The sequence below is a fragment of the Sardina pilchardus genome, chromosome 19 (genome assembly GCF_963854185.1).
Source record: "Sardina pilchardus chromosome 19, fSarPil1.1, whole genome shotgun sequence".
Lineage (NCBI taxonomy): Eukaryota > Metazoa > Chordata > Actinopteri > Clupeiformes > Clupeidae > Sardina > Sardina pilchardus.
The window spans coordinates 31,363,708-31,385,435 of record NC_085012.1 but is presented as its reverse complement, the minus strand read 5'-3'; the positions used below and the strand labels follow the sequence as shown (position 1 = coordinate 31,385,435).

General features: G+C 41.3%; 1 protein-coding gene and 1 long non-coding RNA gene across 3 annotated transcripts in view; both read left to right on the top strand.

Annotated features, from left to right (window-relative positions):
* Nucleotides 1–21,728, top strand: part of uba5 (ubiquitin-like modifier activating enzyme 5) — a 101,770-nt gene that overhangs the window by 61,069 nt on the left and 18,973 nt on the right. For both annotated transcript variants that reach the window (XM_062520995.1, XM_062520994.1), the window contains 5 exons: nt 12,083–12,169; nt 12,270–12,354; nt 12,467–12,571; nt 13,897–14,024; nt 14,493–14,628. In XM_062520995.1, the coding sequence (XP_062376979.1) occupies nt 12,083–12,169; nt 12,270–12,354; nt 12,467–12,571; nt 13,897–14,024; nt 14,493–14,628 (541 nt within the window). The remainder of the gene's footprint in view (nt 1–12,082; nt 12,170–12,269; nt 12,355–12,466; nt 12,572–13,896; nt 14,025–14,492; nt 14,629–21,728) is intronic.
* LOC134065997 (uncharacterized) lies at nt 2,314–7,599 on the top strand. The gene is made up of 3 exons (XR_009936348.1): nt 2,314–4,143; nt 4,415–4,861; nt 5,006–7,599. It is a non-coding gene; the product is annotated as an uncharacterized LOC134065997 (long non-coding RNA).

Below are 21,728 nucleotides of genomic sequence, written 5' to 3'. Positions count from 1 at the left end.
GTCCTGGATCCATGAAATAACTTGCCTTTAAAAATAAAAATAAAAATCCTCTATGGGAATTTAACATGGGCGTTCCAATAATTATGACCCCCTATATTTTAAGGAAAACATTTATTTATTTACAATGCATTATCCACTCCCAAAGAAAATTGATGTCATTAAAGGTTGAATATTTCCTAATTTTTTCATTTAAAGCATTAAGATCAATTTCCAAAAGATGATTTTATATTAAACTTTAAGCATGTGTTCCAATACTTTTGGAGTTGACTGTATGTTACGTCAGTTGCGTGCAACATTTTCAGATTTCAAACACTACACAATTGGTTTTAAACTAGCGAACGTTAGCTTTATGTTATGCCATTAAGTAGTTTGAAATGGCTAACAACATCAAGCTATTAGGCAAACTAGCTAATGTCTTATTAGAAGCTGCACAGCATGCACTGGATTAATATTACCTACGGTAATTTCTCTGGACCGTTTTACGGAAGGTGAAAGTGGCTGTAAATTTCATCGACATACTCCGTTATGTTTACTGACATGGCGCATCCGGACGGGACTAAATTCCCTGGTAATTATTACATTACCTCATGTCACCCCATAAAACTAATCCCGTCCGAATAGGCGTTTAGATTCTGAAATGTCACTGGTGCGAACCGCAGGCACCATGCCAATCTCTAGCTATGGTGAAGGGTATGTGATGATGTGGGGCTATTTTAATTTCAAAGGCTAAGGGAACTTTATCAGGATGCATATCCTGGATCCATGAAATAGCTGGCCTTTAAAAAGAATATGTATATTCCTTATATTCCTTTGTGTTTCAAATAAAGACAAGCTTTTTCTACGCCTTATGTAAAAAAAAATTATTCACATTATATGCAGACCTTAAACTTGTCGCTTTTCAGCGACAATCGCCGTTTTCTTGGTCAATTGGGTCATTCACGTGAATCGCTCGGAACCAGAGAGTTTTTATTTGGGGGGTGGGGGGGCGGGGGTTGAAGGCTGCCCTTCGAATTGAGAAACATTATTGGCTAATTCTTGTAATTGACACTTCTCTGAGCCAATCGGAGTCTTAGCACTTGCTTCAGAATCTTGAACACAGCGCCAAGTTCACGTTTGGATAAGACGCCTGACTATCGCGCAAGTCATTTTTGTCAGGGACGACACCGCGTTCGGTTCACAAATATGAACGTAGAGGTAAAATGGCCCCTTCTAAGTGCATTTATTTCTTGGACCGAACACCGTGGAGTCCATTATCCCACTTATTCCACTGATGATGTATGTTTAAACAGAGACGGTGTAACTAGACAATCTTTGGTTTAAATTGCTAAAAATGTGTTGTCTTGTTAGTAGAACTAGGCTACTTCTTTCCACCACATATCAACTAATTTCTAAACTTGCAGTACAAACTGCCGTTACTAGTTCTAAATGGACGATTGCTATGGCCAAAAGCCAGTCAGTTCTATCTCCTTTCTGTGAACCTTAGTTTTGAAACATCGCTATTTTAATTGGCCTATATGCCATCTAACTAGCTAAAATCAACCACTGTCATGTGCGACAATGTCATGTTCTGAACGTCTACAGCTTGGATGCAACGTGACCGTTCATTTAAACTTCACAACGAGTTTGCCAAATGAATTGCCTATTCCAGTGTGATACGGCCAACAAATTGGATATAGGTCATAGGTGTGCAAATAACGTTTAATGCACCCTCTGTAGAAAGCAGGACGCGCATTGATTTGCATTGAGCTCAATGAGCATCAAACAGGCTAATAGGCTAACTGAAAAAAACACCATGCAATATCTAGCTATGGTGAAGAGTATGTGATGATGTGGGGCTATTTTAATGCCAAGGGAACTTTATCAGGATGCATAGTATCCTGGATCCATGAAATAGCTGGCCTTTAAAAATAAAAACATAGGCATATAAAAAAAACCCTCCTGCTCCTATGGGAATTGACATAGGGGTCAAAATAGGCCTACTTATGCCCCCTGTATTTAAGGAAGAGAATGTATTTATTTACGATACATTCTTAATTTTTTGAAGAAAATCCTTGATTTTTGAATTAAGGCATGAAGATGATTTTCTATTCCTCTTTTTAGTCAACTTAAGCATGGGTTCAAATAGGTACTCTCCCCTGCATGTGTGTGTGCGCGCGCTTGTGTATGTGTGTGTGTATAATATACATAGTAATATATACATAAAAAAACGTGCAGGTTTGCAGGTTTGTATATGAAAGGAGAGCGATAAAAGGTGACCTTTTGGCATTAAAGGCAATGCAATGAAAAATGTGGGTGCACCTACATTTTGTGTTGGTGGAACTAAAAAAAAACAAGCTAGGCGCACCAGTGCAACCAACGCAAAAAGTAAGTCTGGAGCCCTGTAATGTGCTGTAGAAGAATCGGATCGGGACTCTGTATTGGCAAATACTCAAAACAAATGACTCGGACTCGGGGGCTGATCGGGACATGCCTAACAAAAAACAGTTTAACAATTTAATCTTCCCTTTCAAACAAATGAAATCTCAAAATGATAACGAGATTACAAGAGGGGAAAGATCTTCCGAAATAGGAAATAAACCTGCTTAATTGAAGGTTGCTGCATCGGAATGGTGCCATGTACAAATGTTCAAACTCGCATCTTTTAGTAGGCTAGGCCTACTCTATTAGGCTGGCTGTTTAGGCAACTCCTGGAAGAATGCGCAATCATGTTTGATCGCATATGCGTGTATTAGGGCTTTGACTCCGAACTTCGTTATTTGAATATAATTCGATTATTTAAAAACAAAAAAAGAAATTTGAACAAATTTTAGGGAGCCTTTAATATTCAAACCTGTATGGAAATTATTTTTGTTAATGTGTTTGCTTGTAAATATTGTTTTCAATTCAGATTCCAAGTTTTTTTTTTTTTTCACGTCTGGTGAAGTAAAATCGTGAGCTCATTAGCCAGGTTATTATTGGTCATCTGGGCTCCTGTAGGTGACGTTATCATCCCTGGTTAGCACTTACTTTGTTTAAAACAATGGCCGCGCCAATGATGAGTACGCCTGACAAGGAGGTCAAAATCTACACTCCTGACCATCTGAAAAGCAACGTGTGGCACTTCTTTGGGTTCCCAAAGCAAGAGGGGAAAATCACGAGTAAGGACAAAGTTATATGTAAAATACTGTATGTAGGACCAAACTCATATACCACGCAACAACCAGCAACTTGAGAGCCCACCTGTCAACACTACATCCCGGCAAGCTGGAGCAGGAGGAGGGAGAGGGATCGGGGACAAGGCAGGCCAGAATTGACTCCATGCCATCACCTTGAATTTCCTTTTAGGGATCAATAAAGTATCTATCTATCTATCTATCTATCTATATATCTACCTTCACGAGGCCTACCCTATGTCCGTCAAAATAGAGCTACAGATTTGCTAACAAGGTTTATTTGCGAAGATATGAGGCCCATTAACGTAATCAAGATCCCCTGCTACAGGACCATGAATAGTAAGATAACTAAGCTGTACGACACAACCAAAGGTGGCATAAGGGAAATGCTTCATGGTGAAAAACTTGCACTGACCAATGACGGGTGGAGTTCTTTGGCTATCGAGTCGTATGTTACGGTCACAGCCCATTTCATCGACAAGGACTGGGAGATGAGAAATGTCGTCCTGGACACGTCAGAGCTTAAAACTTCACACTGCAGCGAATGTCTCCACATGCATCGGCAGTATTCTACGAGAGTACAATGTAGAGCAGAAGTCTGTGCTTGCCATCACAACAGACAATGCGATAAACTACAGAAATGCTGTAGCGAGGCACTTGGGGATCACTGATATCCCGTGCATGGCTCACACAATTAACTTAGCAGGGAGAAAAGGGCTTGCACAGCGCTCCGTTGCAACAACAGTTAGTCGCCTGAAGGCTGCAGCTCAGCATTTCAAGCACTCCCGGACAGACAGCTACCTCCTGGAGGCCAAGCAAAAGCTCCTTGAAACCAGTCCAGCTCATCAACGACTGCCCCACCCGCTGGAATAGTACATACGATATGATCTGTCAGGCAGCTGATCAACAAGCCCCGGTTGCAGCGGTGATGATGGAGAACAAGCTCAGCCGTCTGGAGCTCACCAGTGTGGAGTGGACGCTGATGGAGAAGGTCAGTATCAGTAACGTCGGCTAAATATTGTTAGGTCTAAACATATTCTGTCCCTAATGTTGTTAATATTACTGTTTGCAAACGTAGTTACACATAAAGCTAGTTAACGTTAGCTTAACTAAGTTTGTGTGTGTTTTTTGCAACAACAAGTGCAGGTCAAGTGACACATAGCCGAACTGCGATTACTAGCTAGCAGTATAGCGCGTTAGCTTGCTATCTAACGTTAGTGGTGCTATGATAAGTTTATATTAATTGTGTGTTTGTCCCACAGGTGAAAGATGTGCTGAAGCCCTTCAAAGTTGCCACCCAGGCACTGTCAACAGAAAACTACCCCACAGCACAGTCCTCCCCCTGCAGTATATGCTTCTGACACAACTCAAGCCCTCCACCGATGACCCGGCAGGAGTGAAAGAGATGAAAACAATGATGTTGACTGATCTGAAGGCGCAATATGGCCCCGACCAAGATGCATTCTTGCTTCTGAACACAGCCAGCTACCTCGACCCTCGTTTTCACCGACTGGTTAATTTAGAACAAGAGTCGCGACAGGCAGTGCGAGATAAGGTTCAGAGGGAGCTTGCGGAGGTCAGCGAGGAGACAAGCAAAGAGGAAGGCCAAGATGAGAACACCACGACTAGGGAGCAGTGCAAGGGAAAGAATGCACTTAACGTGATGGGGGACCTCTTTCGCGATGTGTATTGCCAAAACTTGGCAGGAGGTAATAATGATGTTATTATCAATACATTAAAAACGTTTAAATTATCGAGTGCCTTTCATAACTCAAACTCTTACCTACATTGGAAATATAAAAATTGCGTAAAAACTGCCAACACCTTGACCAAAACTAATTCATTATTCACAGCCAGACCAAGTGAAGATGTGCTCCTAAGAGAAATGATGGCCTACGACAGTGAGCTCCCACCTCTGTCTGACAGCAACCCGCTGTCCTGGTGGAAGGAGAGAAGCCTCAGTACCCCAATCTCGCTAAGCTGGCACACGGCTACCTGGCAATTTGCGGGACATCCGTGAGGGCGGAACAAGTATTTTCCACCGTGGGGAACATAGTCACAAAGCAACACTCTTCTCTAGAGCCAGAACATGTGAATCACCTCGTGTTTTTGGCAAACAACTTAAAAAACTCCAGCCCATAATGACGACGAGTTCTAATTAGTCCTAGGCTACATGTTTGATTGCCCGTATCTCGACGTGTTCTCGAGGTGTTACGTTTACAAAGTGCCTTGTTTTTGGTAATTGTGGTCATATCGCGTAACAGTGTCAGTAATGACTGGCCGTGAGATGTGCTTGTTTTGAATAGCCTATAGGGCAGGGCTGTACGCTTAGATTTTTCATTAGGAGCACAGGTGCTCCTAAATGAAAAAATTTAGGAGCACAGAGAAAAATTTAGGAGCACTAAGACATTTCCTTGAAAACCTCATGCCTTAAGCAGGATACAGATCATTCACAGCAGTGGCAATCCTGCTCAAACCCTCCACACACACAGAAAATGGCTTGTCTGGTATCTATTTCATTTTGAATTCAGAATTTGTATACATTTTGTTAACAATTTATAGCATATCGCATTTGCAATATCTTGAATACTTCATATTGATTACACTTGTCTTTAATGATATTACAGTGGTGGTGTGTAGGTCTAATTGAATGTCTGTCACTTTAAGTACCGTACTGAACATAATTAGGTTTCATTCGGTTTCATTAGGAAAATACTAGTCACGCATAGTTCAGGGATACATGTTTTCATTAAATAACATGAATGTTAAAAAAATAATAATAAAGGTAAAGACAGATATTTCTGGTGTAGGCCTAATAGAAAAGACGAGTGTCCAGCAATGTAAACTTCTATGATTTAGGTAGCCTACCGTGGCATGGCATTGAGTTGTCCCGTTCACTTTTTCCTTGGTCATGTTGGCTGGGTGCTTAACCTACTCTTACTTAACTTACCATAACTTGTCTTGGAGTTTGGTATAGGCTATCTGTTATATCCAATGAGTGACAACCAGTGCTAAAAAAACGTTATGGTATTCTCCTGATAACGTTAGTGGAATGGATTTAATGCGAACGTAGCCTACAAAGATGCAGAGTGGCTATGATACAGCGCACATTTGCGATGAAAATTTTCCGCCTTTTTGAAGCAGGTGTAGCACCGAATCGTGGTTAAATCCATCATTTAGACGACAGAATCAGTAGGATACCATTTTTGTTTCAAGTCTACCAGGCCTATGTCAAATGCAGGCTCGGGTGAAGCTGGGAGGAATTTAACATAGCCTACGGTTTCCACAACGTGTTTATCAACTGTGATAATAATAACATTTTAAATGAACACGGTAATATAGTCAACATTTGTATCATAGTTCACCGTTTCACCGGTAATCGCTACATGTAGTCACTAACTGATAACGAACAGATTGAAGAAAAAGAAGAATGGATTTGGAGTGACAGTTGACGTGTGTGTGTGAGAGCAGCGAGGTTGATGCTGAAAGCGTGAGTGTCCAGCCAGGTGCAAGAGTTGTCAACTCCAGAGCTGTCAACTCTGAAATGTGTATACAGATGCGCGAAAATTGTAGGCTACTATACTTTGATCCACTTGGTGTTGATTCATTTTAGGAGCAAAATGCGAATGAAAGGGTTGAAATCAGTATTCGCAAGTGTGCGACAATTTTTTTTTTTCAACTCGCACTAATATATATTTACTCGCATTTGCGACGACCTGCTCGCAGCGTACAGCCCTGCTATAGGGTCTACCTTTATTTCTTTTTTTCTTTTCAGTACTTAGCCTGACTGGCTTATTTTTATTTATTTTTGAAGAATAATTTGAAGCGGATATAACTGTTTGTGTTTAATCCTGTCTGGATAATAATAAAATGAAAAATATAGCCGCAAGCGGCGATGGCGGGCCCGAGCACCAGCGGTGCGGAGACCTGTGAGATTTCGAAATCTAACAAAGCAACATGTGCGTGTTGGTGGGCATGTGCATGAGCAACACACATGCCCACCAAATTTGGTCAATTTTCCTGAATGTATGTGTCAGCCACAACAGACAATATGCTAGGTAGCGCTATAGAGTCCCTAAGCCACACCCTAGACCAGAGCTCTATCTCTGACTATCGATAGCAATAACGCTAGACAGACACAGACAGAGGGGGTAGAGACAAATGGATCAATAGAATAGAATATACACTTTTTTGATCCCGTGAGGGAAATTTATTTCTCTGCATGTAACCCAATTTAACCAAATTAGTGAACACACACAGCACACAGTGAACACACAGTGAGGTGAATCACACACTGACCCAGAGCAGTGAGCTGCCTGCCCAACCAGCGGTGCTGGGGGAGCAGTGAGGGGTTAGGTGCCTTGCTCAAGGGCACTTTAGTGGTGGACTGGTTGGCGATTGAACCGGCAACCTTCCAGTTACAAGCCCCAAGCCCTAACCAGTAGGCCACGGCTGCCCAGAGGGAAGGAGGGAGGGAGGAAAGAGGGAGGGAGGGAGGGAGGGAGGGAGGGAGGGAGTGTGTGTGTGTGTGTGTGTGTGTGTGTGTGTGTGTGTGTGTGTGTGTGTGTGTGTGTGTGTGTGTGTGTGTGTGTGTGTGTGTGTGTGCGTTTGTGTGCGCGTTTGTGTGTGTCTGTGTGCGCACGCGCGTGCGTGCGTGAGAGAGAGAGAGAATGACGGGGGAGGGGTGAGAGAGTGTCTGTGAGTCTGTGTAGAGAATTAGCAGGGGACGAGAGAGACATGCAGCTGAGAGAGAGAGCACCTATTCCTGCTCAGCTAAATGGATGGAGTATATGACACATGCAAACACAAATAAACCTAAATACTCACTTACTGTGAACATGGCTAAAGTCAAAATTTCAAAATTGCAGCATAGGTTGATATGATTATAATTATTCGTCAACTCGCTTCAAAATATTTTAGCTAAAGCTGTGTCCACCACAATCATTAATGCACTTTTAAAAAACACAAACAACACCAAATTCAAAACTTTGCACATGACTGTCACTACAAACACACTAACTAATACTCCATCAAATTTCATCCAAATTAGTCACTGTTTTCTACCTATAACACCAACTTTTTGTTTCTTTTACAAGACACCTAGATTCAAACCTTCGCCATTTCAATATACTTTTGTATACTTTTATGTAATATACTATATCAGAGCAGTGAGCTGCCTGCCCAACCAGCGGCACTCAGGGAGCAGTCAGGGGTTAGGTGCCTTGCTCAAGGGCACTTCAGCTGTGGACTGGTCAGGGATCGAACCGGCAATCCTCCAGCTACAAGCCCCAACCCCTAACCAGTAGGCCACGGTTGCCCAGAGGGAAGGAGGGTGTGTGTGTGTGTGTGTGTGTGTGTGTGTGTGTGTGTGTGTGTGTGTGTGTGTGTGTGTGTGTGTGTGTGTGTGTGTGTGTGTGTGTGTGTGTGTGTGTGTGTGTGTGTGTGTGTGTGTGTGTGTGTGTGTGTGTGTGTGTGTGTGTGTGTGTGTGTGTGTGTGTGTGTGTGTGTGTGTGTGTGTGTGTGTGTGTGTGTGTGTGTGTGTGTGTGTGTGTGTGTGTGTGTCTGTCTGTCTGTCTGTCTGTCTGTCTGTCTGTGTGGAAAGAACGGGGGAGGGGAAGCAATGCAGCTGTGAGAGAGAGAGAGAGAGAGAGAGACCCACAGACAGATGGGGTGGAGACAAATGGATCAATAGAATAGAATATATACTTTTTTGATCCCGTGAGGGAAATTCATTTCTCTGCATGTAACCCAATTTAACCAAATTAGTGAACATACACAGCACACAGCGAACACACAGTGAGGTGAATCACACACTGACCCAGAGCAGTGAGCTGCCTGCCCAACCAGCGGTGCTGGGGGAGCAGTGAGGGGTTAGGTGCCTTCCCCAAGGGCACCTTAGTGGTGAACTGGTCGGGGATTGAACAGGCAACCCTCCAGTTACAAGCCCCAAGCCCTAACCAGTAGGCCACAGCTGCCCAGAGGGAAGGAGGGAGGGAGGGAGGGAGGGTGGGTGGGTGGGTGTGTGTGTGTGTGTGTGTGTGTGTGTGTGTGTGTGTGTGTGTGTGTGTGTGTGTGTGTGTGTGTGTGTGTGTGTGTGTGTGTGTGTGTGTGTGTGTGTGTGTGTGTGTGTGTGTGTGTGTGTGTGTGTGTGTGTGTGTCTGTGTCTGTGTCTGTGTCTGTGTAGCCGCGCGTGTGTCAATGTGTATGTGCTAATAAGAGAGTGCGTGCGTGTGTGAGCTGCAGGAGAGAGGGGAAGGAGAGAGACCTCCAGCTGAGAGACAGACAAAGAAGGGCAGAGAGGGGGGCGATAGCAAAAAGCCCACCATGGGCAAATTTGAAATAAACAAATAACTCACTTTCTGTCAACATGGTTAAAGTCAAAATTACAGCATAGGTTGATATGAATATGACTATTCGTATACTTGCTTCAAAATATTTTAGGTGAAACTATGTGTCAACTACGATCATTAATGTGCTATTGAGTGACACAATCAACACCACATTGAACAACATCAAAACTTGTATATGACTGTCACTACAAACACACTAACTAATACTCCATTAAATTTCATCCAAATTAGTCACTGTTTTCTGCCTATAACACCAACTTTTTGTTCCTTTTATAAGACACCTAGGTTCAAACCTTCGCCATTTCGATATACTTTTGAAATTCAAAAATCTGGTCGCAATTTCTCTTGGGCAACCCCTCAAGATCATTTTACTGATGAAATGACATAATTTCGATAATCCGTCTAGGAGAAGTATTTCAAAATGCATGATGTGCAAAAATCAGAAAATCTCATATAATTCAAATTCTTTTAATATTTACTATATAGTTTAAATGTAAAACTTGTTCAGATTCATACAACACACATGTCCACCAAATTTGGTTCAATTCCGTGAATGTATGTGTCAACAACAACAGACAGCGCGCTAGGTGGCGCTATAGAGTCCCTGAGCCACACCCTAGGCCAGAGGTCTGTCTCTCAGTAGAGGCATCAATTCTACAGCTAGCTGCCAAATTTCAAGAGTTTTAGAGCATGCCAAGTTAGTGAAAAAGGGCAAAAAAGTTAAGGGTAAGAGGAATAGAAGTATAATAATAATAATAATAATAATAATAATAATAATCTGAGCAAAAACAATAGGGCCTTGCACCTACGGTGCAGCCACTTTCAGTGGCCGCACCTCGGTGCTCGGGCCCTAATAAAGAAACAGTCGTGACTATGTTTTTCTTCCGAAAACATCATGTAACTAGCTTGTGTATTTCCGATGGAGCGTTTACTGCGTCAGCATCTTCTGTAATATTCTGCTCATTACATTTTCACTCCCGACACTGAATATTTGCTCAATAATCGCAATTTTAACACACGCATATTCAGCCTTTCGTGCATGTAGTGTATTGACTGACTGATACACTGCCCTCTGGTGGAGAGAACATATAGAACTTAAGTGTGATACTAATATCGGTCTTACTGAAGACAGTTAATGGTCAAAATATTATTAATAAATATTTGAATATATTCCAATTTTAATATTAATAAGCAAACGAACTTCGAATATGATTTTTGGGCAAAAGTCAAAGCCCTAGCGTGTATCAGAATGCTCGAATTCGCCTGCGTGCGTGTAAGTGTGAAAAAGTGTGCGTGTGAATGCTGAACCACAAATTCACATAGACGTAAAATTCAAATTTACAAAAAAATATAGCTCTTTTCAGCAGACATCGCAAACATACAAAATTCGCAAACTGAGAACATCAGAAGACAAGCTACTTTCATATAATTTTGAACTACTGCTCAGCATAGCCTATTGCTCTCTCTCTCATGTGGCATAAAATCCTGGCTACTAGGCCTGGGCTACTTGAAAACAGATTAGGTTAGGCTTCGTCTTTGTTCCAGGTCTGTGATCATTTCGGCTGTTCGCCGAAAAATGTTCAACATACTGTAGGCCTATTAAATAAATAGAAGTGAATTTGGGGAGTGAATTAGAACTAGCCACCCATTCATTTAGAGCTTAGATTCTCTGCCCAAACCCGAACTGTGGGCCGGTGTCGGGCCGAGATTTTCCATCACTCCTTTCGGTTCGGTTGGGTCAGGCTCCTAATCACAGAATGCATGTGTCCGTTTTAAAATAGTATAAATAACATTTCTAAGTAGCATACAAAATGTACTGTCCATCTTGCCCATCTTTTCTGGTCTTTGCCTTGAACTGACAACTATAGCCTATTCACCGAAATGCGGTCTTGTAACCCCTTCTCTTACATTAATCATTAAATGAATTAATCAAAAGGTTGCCTATGGAGTCTTTCAGGTTGAACTGAAGGCCATTTCCTCCGGATAGGCCTACTATAGGTTATTTTCTAAAACCATTTTCATTCATTTCAACAATGGTTTATTGAAACATCTTGATTAGTTTCGCCAGCCATCACCTTCATTTTAATGATTAAATGATTAAATGAGACGACTATATTGATGGAAATGCACTCTTGTAACCCCTTCTCATACATTGATCTTTAAATGCATTACCTAATCTAAATCTTGATTCTTCGGGTTGAACTTTTGGGACTATTGTACGCCACCTGGTGGTTGTTTAGGTACATTGCCGTAGCCTTGAAAAACTCGGCTTGACCGCCTACGGGATCTCTGCGGGATTGCCGCAGGAAAACGTCCATTCTCAACCATTGCCCACTGTATCTATCTTGTCCTCATAGCTGCACTGAACATGTTAGCTACTTGTGATCTGAGCGATGGTCGACATAAATATTACAGACCGGTAATATGGTAAAAAATTAAATTTACCAAATATTTTGTACAAGTTCATGTCAATCTGTTCAGACAAAAATGTAAAGGATTTGTCAACATATGACTTGCCATGCACCAAGAAACTGTAGGTAATCATGAATCAATGATGAACTCTTTTTTTTATATGTATAGGAACATCAATCCAGATGTCATATTTGAAATTCACAACTACAACATCACCACAGTGGACAATTTCACACATTTTATGGATCGCATAAGGTATGGAAAAGCCTGCCTAATTAGGAATAGCATTCAAGCCTATTATCTATTGCCATGTGTACATTGTGTAGCTGTGCTAATGTCATCATGTGTTTTTCAGTCATGGGGGACTTCAAGTGGGCAAGCCTGTAGATTTAGTCCTGAGTTGTGTGGATAACTTTGAGGCTCGAATGGCCATCAATACCGTGAGTGGACTGTTAATGTCATGATGAATGTCCTAATGATCTTCTCATAGTATTTTTTTTATTCAATGCATTGTTTGCATATGAAGTTGTTCATATTCCTCTACTTACCCAGGCATGTAATGAATTAGGTCAGACCTGGATGGAATCAGGTGTTAGTGAGAACGCTGTGTCTGGCCACATTCAGTTGATTGTCCCAGGAGAAACGGCCTGTTTTGCAGTAAGTCTTAAAACTCTTCCTAATTACGTACGTAATTTCCATCTATGAACACATTTTAACTGTATAGTTTGCAGTAAGTCCTAACGCTTTTCTTTAACTAGGGAAACAATCTAAGGTATTCTGTGTAACACCCGTAAATAAATCTCTTATCAAAGGAAAAAATGAAGCCTTAAGCGTCGTATTTAAAGGGAAAAACGTGAGGTGTCTTGTGCCACAGCCTCCACTGTTTACTTTTTCCATGCGTGTTCAGAGGCGCAACATTGAAAAGGGTCCCGTCTGAAACAATGTCGCGCGACGCAGCATTCCACCGACAGTGCAATCAAATACACCGGTATGGCGGTATATTAAAAATTCATATCATAACGAAAATATACACCGGTATTCGGTGTGAACCGGTATACCGCCCAGCACTACTGTCCAATTAAAGGCATAAAAAGCCCAAAAAAATCATATTAAAAAAAAAAAGAAAAGAAATATGGACAAATAACAGAAAGTAACTTAGTAATATAAGAATTATAGCAGCTGTTAAGGGTACAGGCATCAGTCATTGGTCAAGTATGCAATTAGAAATATATGGAATAAACTAGAAAAGCACTCCGAGAGCGCAGACCTCCTCCTGTATTGTTCTTGCTAGGTTGTTATACATTTGAACCTGAACTATTCTGATTGCCATCACGTGCCCATACCATGCCATTACACCACTAAGCGAAACATAAACGGCGCCGGAATCCCAACGGAATTACGGATCACTCCCAAAAATGAATCGTTTCTTCCTTGCGTCATGCCAGACATTCCCTAAAAAAATGTCAGCGAAATCCATCCATCACTTTTTGAGTTATCTTGCTAACAAACAGACAGACAAACAAACAAACAAACAAACAAACAAACAGACAAACGCCGGTCCTCGATGAAAACCTATACCTCCTTGGTGGAGGTAAATAAATAAGATAAAGGTAAACATAGTAATGTAAGAGTTATAGCCGCTGTATCCAACTGATCAGGCTTTTCATCTCTATGATAGTGCTGTGGAGTTGATATTAGCTAGTAAATCTAATTAAGAAATAGTTAAGATATATTTCCTCACTGCTCTTTCTCATACAATCTTTTCTGACAGTTTGACTTATTTTAAGACTTTTTATCAAGACAAAGTTGCACACTGACAGCCAAATTAAATTCAAGACAGATTAAGATTGTCTAATGCACATTTTGTATGATGTGTCTGACTTTCATGTCTCTTACAGCCAAGGAAAGTGGACGCATGTTTAGAACCCTACAACAGCTCTGCTCACACTCTGATCACAGCTTTGCTATTGTTTTCATGGCAGTGCGCTCCCCCATTAGTTGTGGCAGCAAACATTGATGAGAAGACATTGAAGAGAGATGGTGTCTGCGCAGCCAGCCTGCCTACAACCATGGGTGTGGTTGCTGGGATGCTAGTGCAAAATGTTCTTAAGTAAGTTAAAATATAGCTCTAAGCCACACTGCAAAAAATGAAATATAACCAAGTGTTATTAATCTAATATTAAGATCAAAAAATCTATTTTGGTATTGTTTTTAGTCTGAAAAGACTTGCCTAGCGCTCTCTCAAAAGATAATTTTGACTTAATTTAAGAAGAGTTTGACTTATTTAAGGTCTTATCAAGGCAAATTTATTCAACTCACTGGCAGGCAAATTTGCTTGTTTTTAGGACAAATTTACTTAATGCACTGGCAGACAAGTTTGCTTGTTTTCAGGAAGAGATGTCTTATCTTGATATAAGATTGATAACACTTGGTTAGATTTTATTAGAAGCAGTTCATGCAGTGCAATATTATCATATGAATACAAAACAAGTTGTTCTGACATTCTGATTAAATGTGTGCGTGCGAATGAATAGAGCTCAATCTATGTACACTTGTCTTAATGTCTCCTTTTTGAAAGGTTCCTGCTTGGTTTTGGGACAGTAAGTCACTACCTAGGTTACAATGCTATGCAGGATTTCTTCCCCACCATGTCAATGAAACCTAATCCTTACTGTAGTGATGTCCACTGCACAAGACAACAACAGGAATATAAGGTAAGGCACAAAGCAAATGTTTGGATTAAGGGAAGTGTATAGATTTATAATGTAGTGTAACCCTATGGGGGAAATATTCAAGGGAATATTCAATTTCGGCATTTGTTTGCATATCTCAGACACGGGATGAAACATTTATCTGAATTAGCATGCTCCTGTGTAATCCCAGATACTCCAGTTATTTGTTCTATGTGGAAACGTTGATCCCAATGCCCCAATGCAGTTACATAGGCACTGTGCAATCAAGGTCTTGACTCACTGTGGTCATTAAAGATCCCATGGCACTTATTGCAAAGTAGGGGATTCTCCAGTGTCCTGGCTTAATTTCCAAACTGGCTCATTCAGTCAGGCCCGCTAATCACCCCCCAGTGTAATTGGCTCATTTGTTTGTTCCTTCACTCTCCACCTCAAGCTGGTGTGTGGTGAGCCTTCTGGCACGTAATAGCCCCATTATGACCCCCTATTCCCACCCCATGTATAGCGCCACCTAGTTAAAAATGAAAAAGCAAAAATGAGATGTTGCAATCCTAGGTATCACTGGCTGACATGGTCAAAACTGCACGAAATTGGAGTTGTTCATTGGATCATTATGACACCCTCTGAATGCATGCCAAGTTTCGTGGAACTCCATTAATGGGGTATTCATGTATTCATATACAATAAATTAATTTATGTGTACATTTAGTGAATGTACACCAACTGGCCTGTAGATGGCTGCACACAGTTTTCTGTGAATATCTCGTGAACCGTAGGGCCTAGGGGCCATGTCAACCCATCCCATAACCACTCATTTAATGTGTAGCACCACCTAGTCAGAAATGAAAAATAAAAAATGAGGCATTGTAATCGCAGGTATCTTTGGTTGACATGTTCAAAACTGCACAAAAAGTGTAGGGTCATTATGACACCCTCTGCATGTATGGCAAGTTATGTTGTTTAATTTGGTGCACAATTACAAGTGTTTTAGATAGGCTGTTTTTGCAGTGTGTACATGTGACTTGTTTTGATGGTGAAGAACAGGGGCCTGTACTACGAAGCGGGGTTAACTTCGAGAGTAAGTTGAAGTAACTTTCCGGTTACCCCGTTTTACTAAAGGTGGATAGGTTTTAACCGAGGTATGCTGCCATGGCAATTTACGCTGCATCTCAAACCTGCTCTGAGCAGGTTATGTTCTTGGTTAACCCGAGGTTTGCTGTTAACCACACCCTTTATAGGCTAAGTACCACCCCACAATGTCGACGTAGGCTACCTGGAAGATCCATTATTGGATCGCAAATTGTAAGCGGCTCTCTTCGCAAGGCGAGGGTTTTTAAAGACCGCCAGAATCTTTCTCCATATATAGAATATTCTCTATGAAAGATACACATTCGCGTCCGAGGGAATTAATTTGTCAGCTGATCGAGGCAAAGTGGAGGCTATAAGCATAGGCAATATAACATATTTTCATAATTAAGAAATATTAATGCAAGCTATAACTAGGCCTATATAAACCTTCTGAATGTTTTTGAGTTTCATTTTCTCCTGCTGCCAGCGGCACTGCCGTTGCATCTAAAATGTTCACAGGATTAGGCATACACTAAATCAGTCCTATGGGGCTAAACATTCAATTATCCTTATTAATCTACATGGCATGAATTGTGTTGCATCTGTAGGACTCAAAATGTATTTATGTCAACACATCAGACAATCCACAAGCTATTAATCCTCCGTAACACATAGGCTATTTGAGGAACATGAAATAAAACTTTACTTATGCATATATCCGATCTGCAATACGTTGCCAACAGCCTTGTCTTGCTTTGTTTGCTGCCGACGTATTTGATTTGTGTCGTAGAGTGGGTTTCAATTCCTCACAGCTTTTTATAATCATTGCACATTCCTTATCTGTAAAATAACATGATCGCGTCATCATTAAAAGTGGTGGTTTGCGCTTCAACCTGCCCATTTTATGTGAATGCGCACCAACTCCGATGAGGTAAACCCCAGTTCAACACATCAACAACAACTCAGCGTCGTAGTACTGATTAACACCAATGAAGATAACCAGGTTTTGTCAACCCCGGTTTAGCAAAGGAACTCTGGGTTACATCTGGGTAGGTTGAACTCCCTTCATAGATTTGTTGAACCAGGGTTAACCTCATTGAGTTGGTGCGCGTTCACAGAAAATGGGCGGGTTGTAGCGCAATTCACCACTTTTAATTTTACGGATAAGGAATGCGCAATGATTAGGCTATAAAAAGTTGCGAGGAATTAAAACCTTAAACCTCACTGTATGACACAAATAAATAAGCAAGGCAAGGCAAGGCTGTTGGCAACGTATTGCAGATCGGATATACATGTATGCATAAGTAAAGTTTTATTTCATGTTCCTCAAATAGCCTATATTACGGAGGATTAATAGCTTGCGTGATGTCTGATATGTGTTGAAATTAGTGCTGTCAATCGATTAAAAAATGTAATCGCGATTAATGTCATGAATGTCCTAGTTAACTTGCGATTAATCGCATATTAATCACACTTTTTTATCTGTTCAAAATGTCCCCTGATTTATCATTTTAAAGGGGATATATTATACCTCTTTTTAAACAAGTTAGAATTGGTCTATGGGCTATACAAAACATGTTCATGAAGTTCTTTGCACAAAATCACGCTGCTCGTTTCACACGTGAAAATGACTGCAAACAGAGCCGGTATGCAACCACATATCGTCGCCGTCGGGCGGAAACCTTGTAAGTCCAAATTTAGTAAATTTCATATTTCTTCACAAATCGATACTATTGGTCAGTCCCCACGTGGGTCTGTTATTTTTACAATTATTAACCAATCTTAGGGTCTATACTATGATAGTGCCAGGGTTGGTCTATGCAAATTCCCTTAGTATGACATCACAATAAGGGAGCCATCCAAATGGCTCACAACAGCATACTATTCTTGACACCAAAGTCTTTCTACTGACCTACGGAAACGGGTGGATGGTTTTTTTTCACGTTTGGAGTGTTTTGCATAATATGTCCCCTTTAATACTCATATCAAAGTAAAGTGGATAGGATTGCTTTGTGCAATTTTTTTATTGCAAACGACAGTATAGTGTTACAGCCATTCATGTCTGTAGTAATACTGTAATACAATAAGTAGGCTATTGGGACAGATGACACAATGCTGGCAGCACCACTGAGCAAGAAACAAACATCTCTCCTCCTATAGTAGAAGTTCAGATACTGTAATAACATAAAAAAGCTCTTAATTGTTGTAGCCTAATTCAAGCCTAAATCAAACAAAGTTCTTCTCACTCACCGACTCACTCACTCACTCACTCACTCACTCACTCACTCACACACACACACACACACACACACACACACACACACACACACACACACACACACACACAGAATGTGCACGAATGCACACACACTCACTCACACACACACACCGAATGTGCATGAACGCGCACGCACGCACGCACGCAGACACAAGACAGATAATGCAGTAGTAGGAAGGAGAGAAGAGCCAGAGGGATGTCGCACACAGACACACACATACACTCACATTAACGTTACCCCGAGAAAGTTCTCATTATCGAGTCCAGGAGGCCAATCTGCCGTTAGCGCAACTGCATCTGCCCCAACGCTGGCTCTACCTTAGACTTCTGAGTTTCGTGCAAATTCTCAATGCGGCTAATAATATTAGTCGTGCTACGATGGTAACTAAGTACACATCGACAGTACATGCAGATAACTTTGCTGTTATCAACTGACCCTGGCAATGTTTTGAAACTAAACTTTCAATTCATTAGTTTGTTAGCAGCTTCCATTTTAACATCTTCAGCTGGACATCTAAACAATGGCATTGTGGGGGCGCTTACTGTTTTGCTTCTGGTTTACAGCCGGGTCCTGTAGTTTTTCTAACGTGGCAACAGCAGTTTATGAAAAAACTTGTCACAGGTCAGAAAGAGCGTCTCGCGATAAAAAAAAAACGCTGTTAAAATGGTTTTGAGCTAACGCGTTAATAACGCGATATTTTTGACAGCACTAGTTGAAATAAATACATTTTTGAGTTCATTTAAGTCCTCATACAGATGCAATACAAGTCAGGCCATATATATTAATAAGGATAATTGAATTAGCCCCCATTGACTGATTTAGTGTATGCCTAATCCTGTGAACATTTAAATTAACGGCAGTGCCAAACGCACTTGGCAGCAGGTGGAAATTAAACCCCAAAACATTATTCAGAATGGTATTTCTTAACTAGAAAATGTAATTCCATGGAAGGAATTACCATTGCATGTGAATTCTCAAAACGCTATTTTGAGCTATTAAAAACATTATTGATTTAGATTTGTATGGATGCCAGAAAATGCTGATTACGGTTTGTAAGGATTAAAGCCTAGTGTTGCAAGTGTAGTGGTAATAGGGTAACGGTCGTTGGGCTACCACCACTCAGACAGAGTAAACTAGTAAGCAAACTAAAATTCAGAAATTATAATTAAATAAGCTTTTATAAACAATACTAAACTGACAAAGAAATGAGTTCCAAACAGGAGTTCAAAAGATGTACTGTATTGTATGGTATATTATATATTCTGTTGCATTGTCCAGTACATCACCTATAGAGTTGGTGTGTTCAAAAAGGTTCCTGACTCGTTTAATTATTTCGAAAAATCAAAAAAGGTTTATTCCAACAACAAAAAAGAAGATTCCAATGTAAATCACATCTTATTACCAAAACAAAATTATTGTATCTTTTAAATCTTATAAATGAAGTACTTGAGGTTATCCTAATAACCTATGCTACGGTCAGAAAAGGTGTTGCTCCTATCTTCACACCATGCTTTGCCCTGTCTCCTTCACCTCCATTCTAATCTCTCAATTGACATTAACCCAATTTCCAATGCTACTGCCCCTATAGGCCTGAAGTAGGAATGGTGCCTATATCACCAAAGCATAACACATTAAACAACAAAAAACACCCAGAAGCAGTCAGCAGCTCAATAATATCTAGCAGGCCCCTCACTAGAGGGCAGCTGTGGTAGCCTCGGTAAAACACAGAAAAGCAGATGCAAAAAGGTCCCAAAAACGCAAAAGGTCCCAAAAAGCGCAAAAAAGGTTCTTCAGTCCAAAAAACGACTTCTTCAAGGCCACAATAGCACAAAACAGCGTCCCTGCACACAGGCTAGTTATACTTCAGCTATGCAGCAACAGGTCAAATACACAGGCTACTAATAACAAGCTAACTGCTTTCCAGTGTGGTTAAATAAACAAAGTAAACAACAAATAATAGCAAAGTCCCGGGCAAAAGAAAAGCCCTCCCTAAAACCAGGGCGCAACAAACGTGACTTGCTCTCAGGTACAGTTTAACAATTGAAAGGCAACCCGGGCGCCAGAGGAAAAGAAAAATGTAGAAAGGAAAAGTATGAAAGTAATAGCCCTCCCCGGTATAGCCTATATTAAACTAAATTACAGTCTCGCCGTCCACGACCAAACAGCGCTTCAAAGCACAGGAAAAAGACGTAAGCGCAGCCCTAAACACCGGCCCTTTGCTAACGTGATCGCTTGCAGAACAATGGTAAGACAGTTCGTAAAAGCAAAGCGATCACGAAGCTCGATGTGCAAACAGCAATTGCAACTCCGTCGCGTGTCTCCTGCTAACAATGATAAAACAGTTCATAATGCAAGGAGATCACTGAACGGAGTGCACGACTAAACAACCAGTCAAGTTAAGATCAACAACTCTGCTACCGCTATTGGTGGCCGAACAATGATAAAACAGTCCTTTATCGCCAGCAATCACGGAGCTCGGTGTGCAAACAGCAATAGGGCTCGGGAACAAGCTTTGCATTCTAGGAATAGCCGCCATATTGGTAGCGCACCGAGCGTAATATCCATTCATTCAGATGCAGAAGACAAGAAGCAGAAATGTAATATTAGCGATTCTTTTCCTCTTGCGATCATGGGTGGTGCTGTTACACCCCACTACACAGCAACATACGACCAAGAAGGCAAAAACTAAGTAACAGGAACACACTAATATAGGCGGGAGTAAATCCATAGTAATCCATAGTAAACTTAGGAGTGAAGCTGCCAATATGGCTGCGCCCGCGAAGTTTTCACGTCATGATCCCGAGCCCTATTGCAACTCCGTTGCGTGTCTCCTGCGAACAATGATAAAACAGTTCAAAATGCAAGGAGATCACCAAACGGAGTGCACGACTAAACAACCAGTCAAGTTAAGAACAACAACTCTGCTACCGCTATTGGTGGCCGAACAATGATAAAACAGTCCTATTAAGGCTAGGTGATCACAATGGGCCCACACGAGCGCACAGACAAAGCCTGCACGTTCAGCACTCGCAGGGAAACGCCAGCGAACCAAACATACAGCCGACACCGGTAGAGGAAACGTGAGATGAGAGAGGGCGGGACACCTTTACCTGGACTGCCTTAAAGGGATAATCCGGAGTGAAATGCACTTTAGATCAATTTTTCGGACTATTGGGAGTACATACGTTGAGTTGACACCAAAATCATGTCATTCGGATGTATTTTGAGAAAGTTCGCGCTCACCGTTTTTAGCCAAAACTCGTTAGCCTGGAATTGACCGGGGCGTGTCCTTTCGCCGCTACAAAACGCTATTTTTATACCTCTTCTACTGTTCCAAACAACACTACACTTACGTGGTAGTGAGTAGAGGTTCCCTAAAGCCAAACCGAAGTATCAGCACGTCTTTATGTGGTCGGATAGAGAGTCCAGAATGAATTTAATCGAGTCCGTACCTTTCCGGAAATGTTAGTAAAGTGTTGTGAAAACGTTGCTAGCTGCAACAGCGACATTTCCGGAAAGGTACTGACTCGATTAAATTCATTCTGGACTCTCTATCCGACCACATAAAGACGTGGGGATACTTCGGTTTGTCTTTAGGGACCCTCTACTCACTACCACGTAAGTGTAGTGTTGTTTGGAACAGTAGAAGAGGTATAAAAATAGCGTTTTGTAGCGGCGAAATGACATGCCCGAGTCACCTCCAGGCTAACGAGTTTTGGCTAAAAACGGTGAGCTCGAACTTTCTCAAAATACATCCGAATGACATGATTTTGGTGT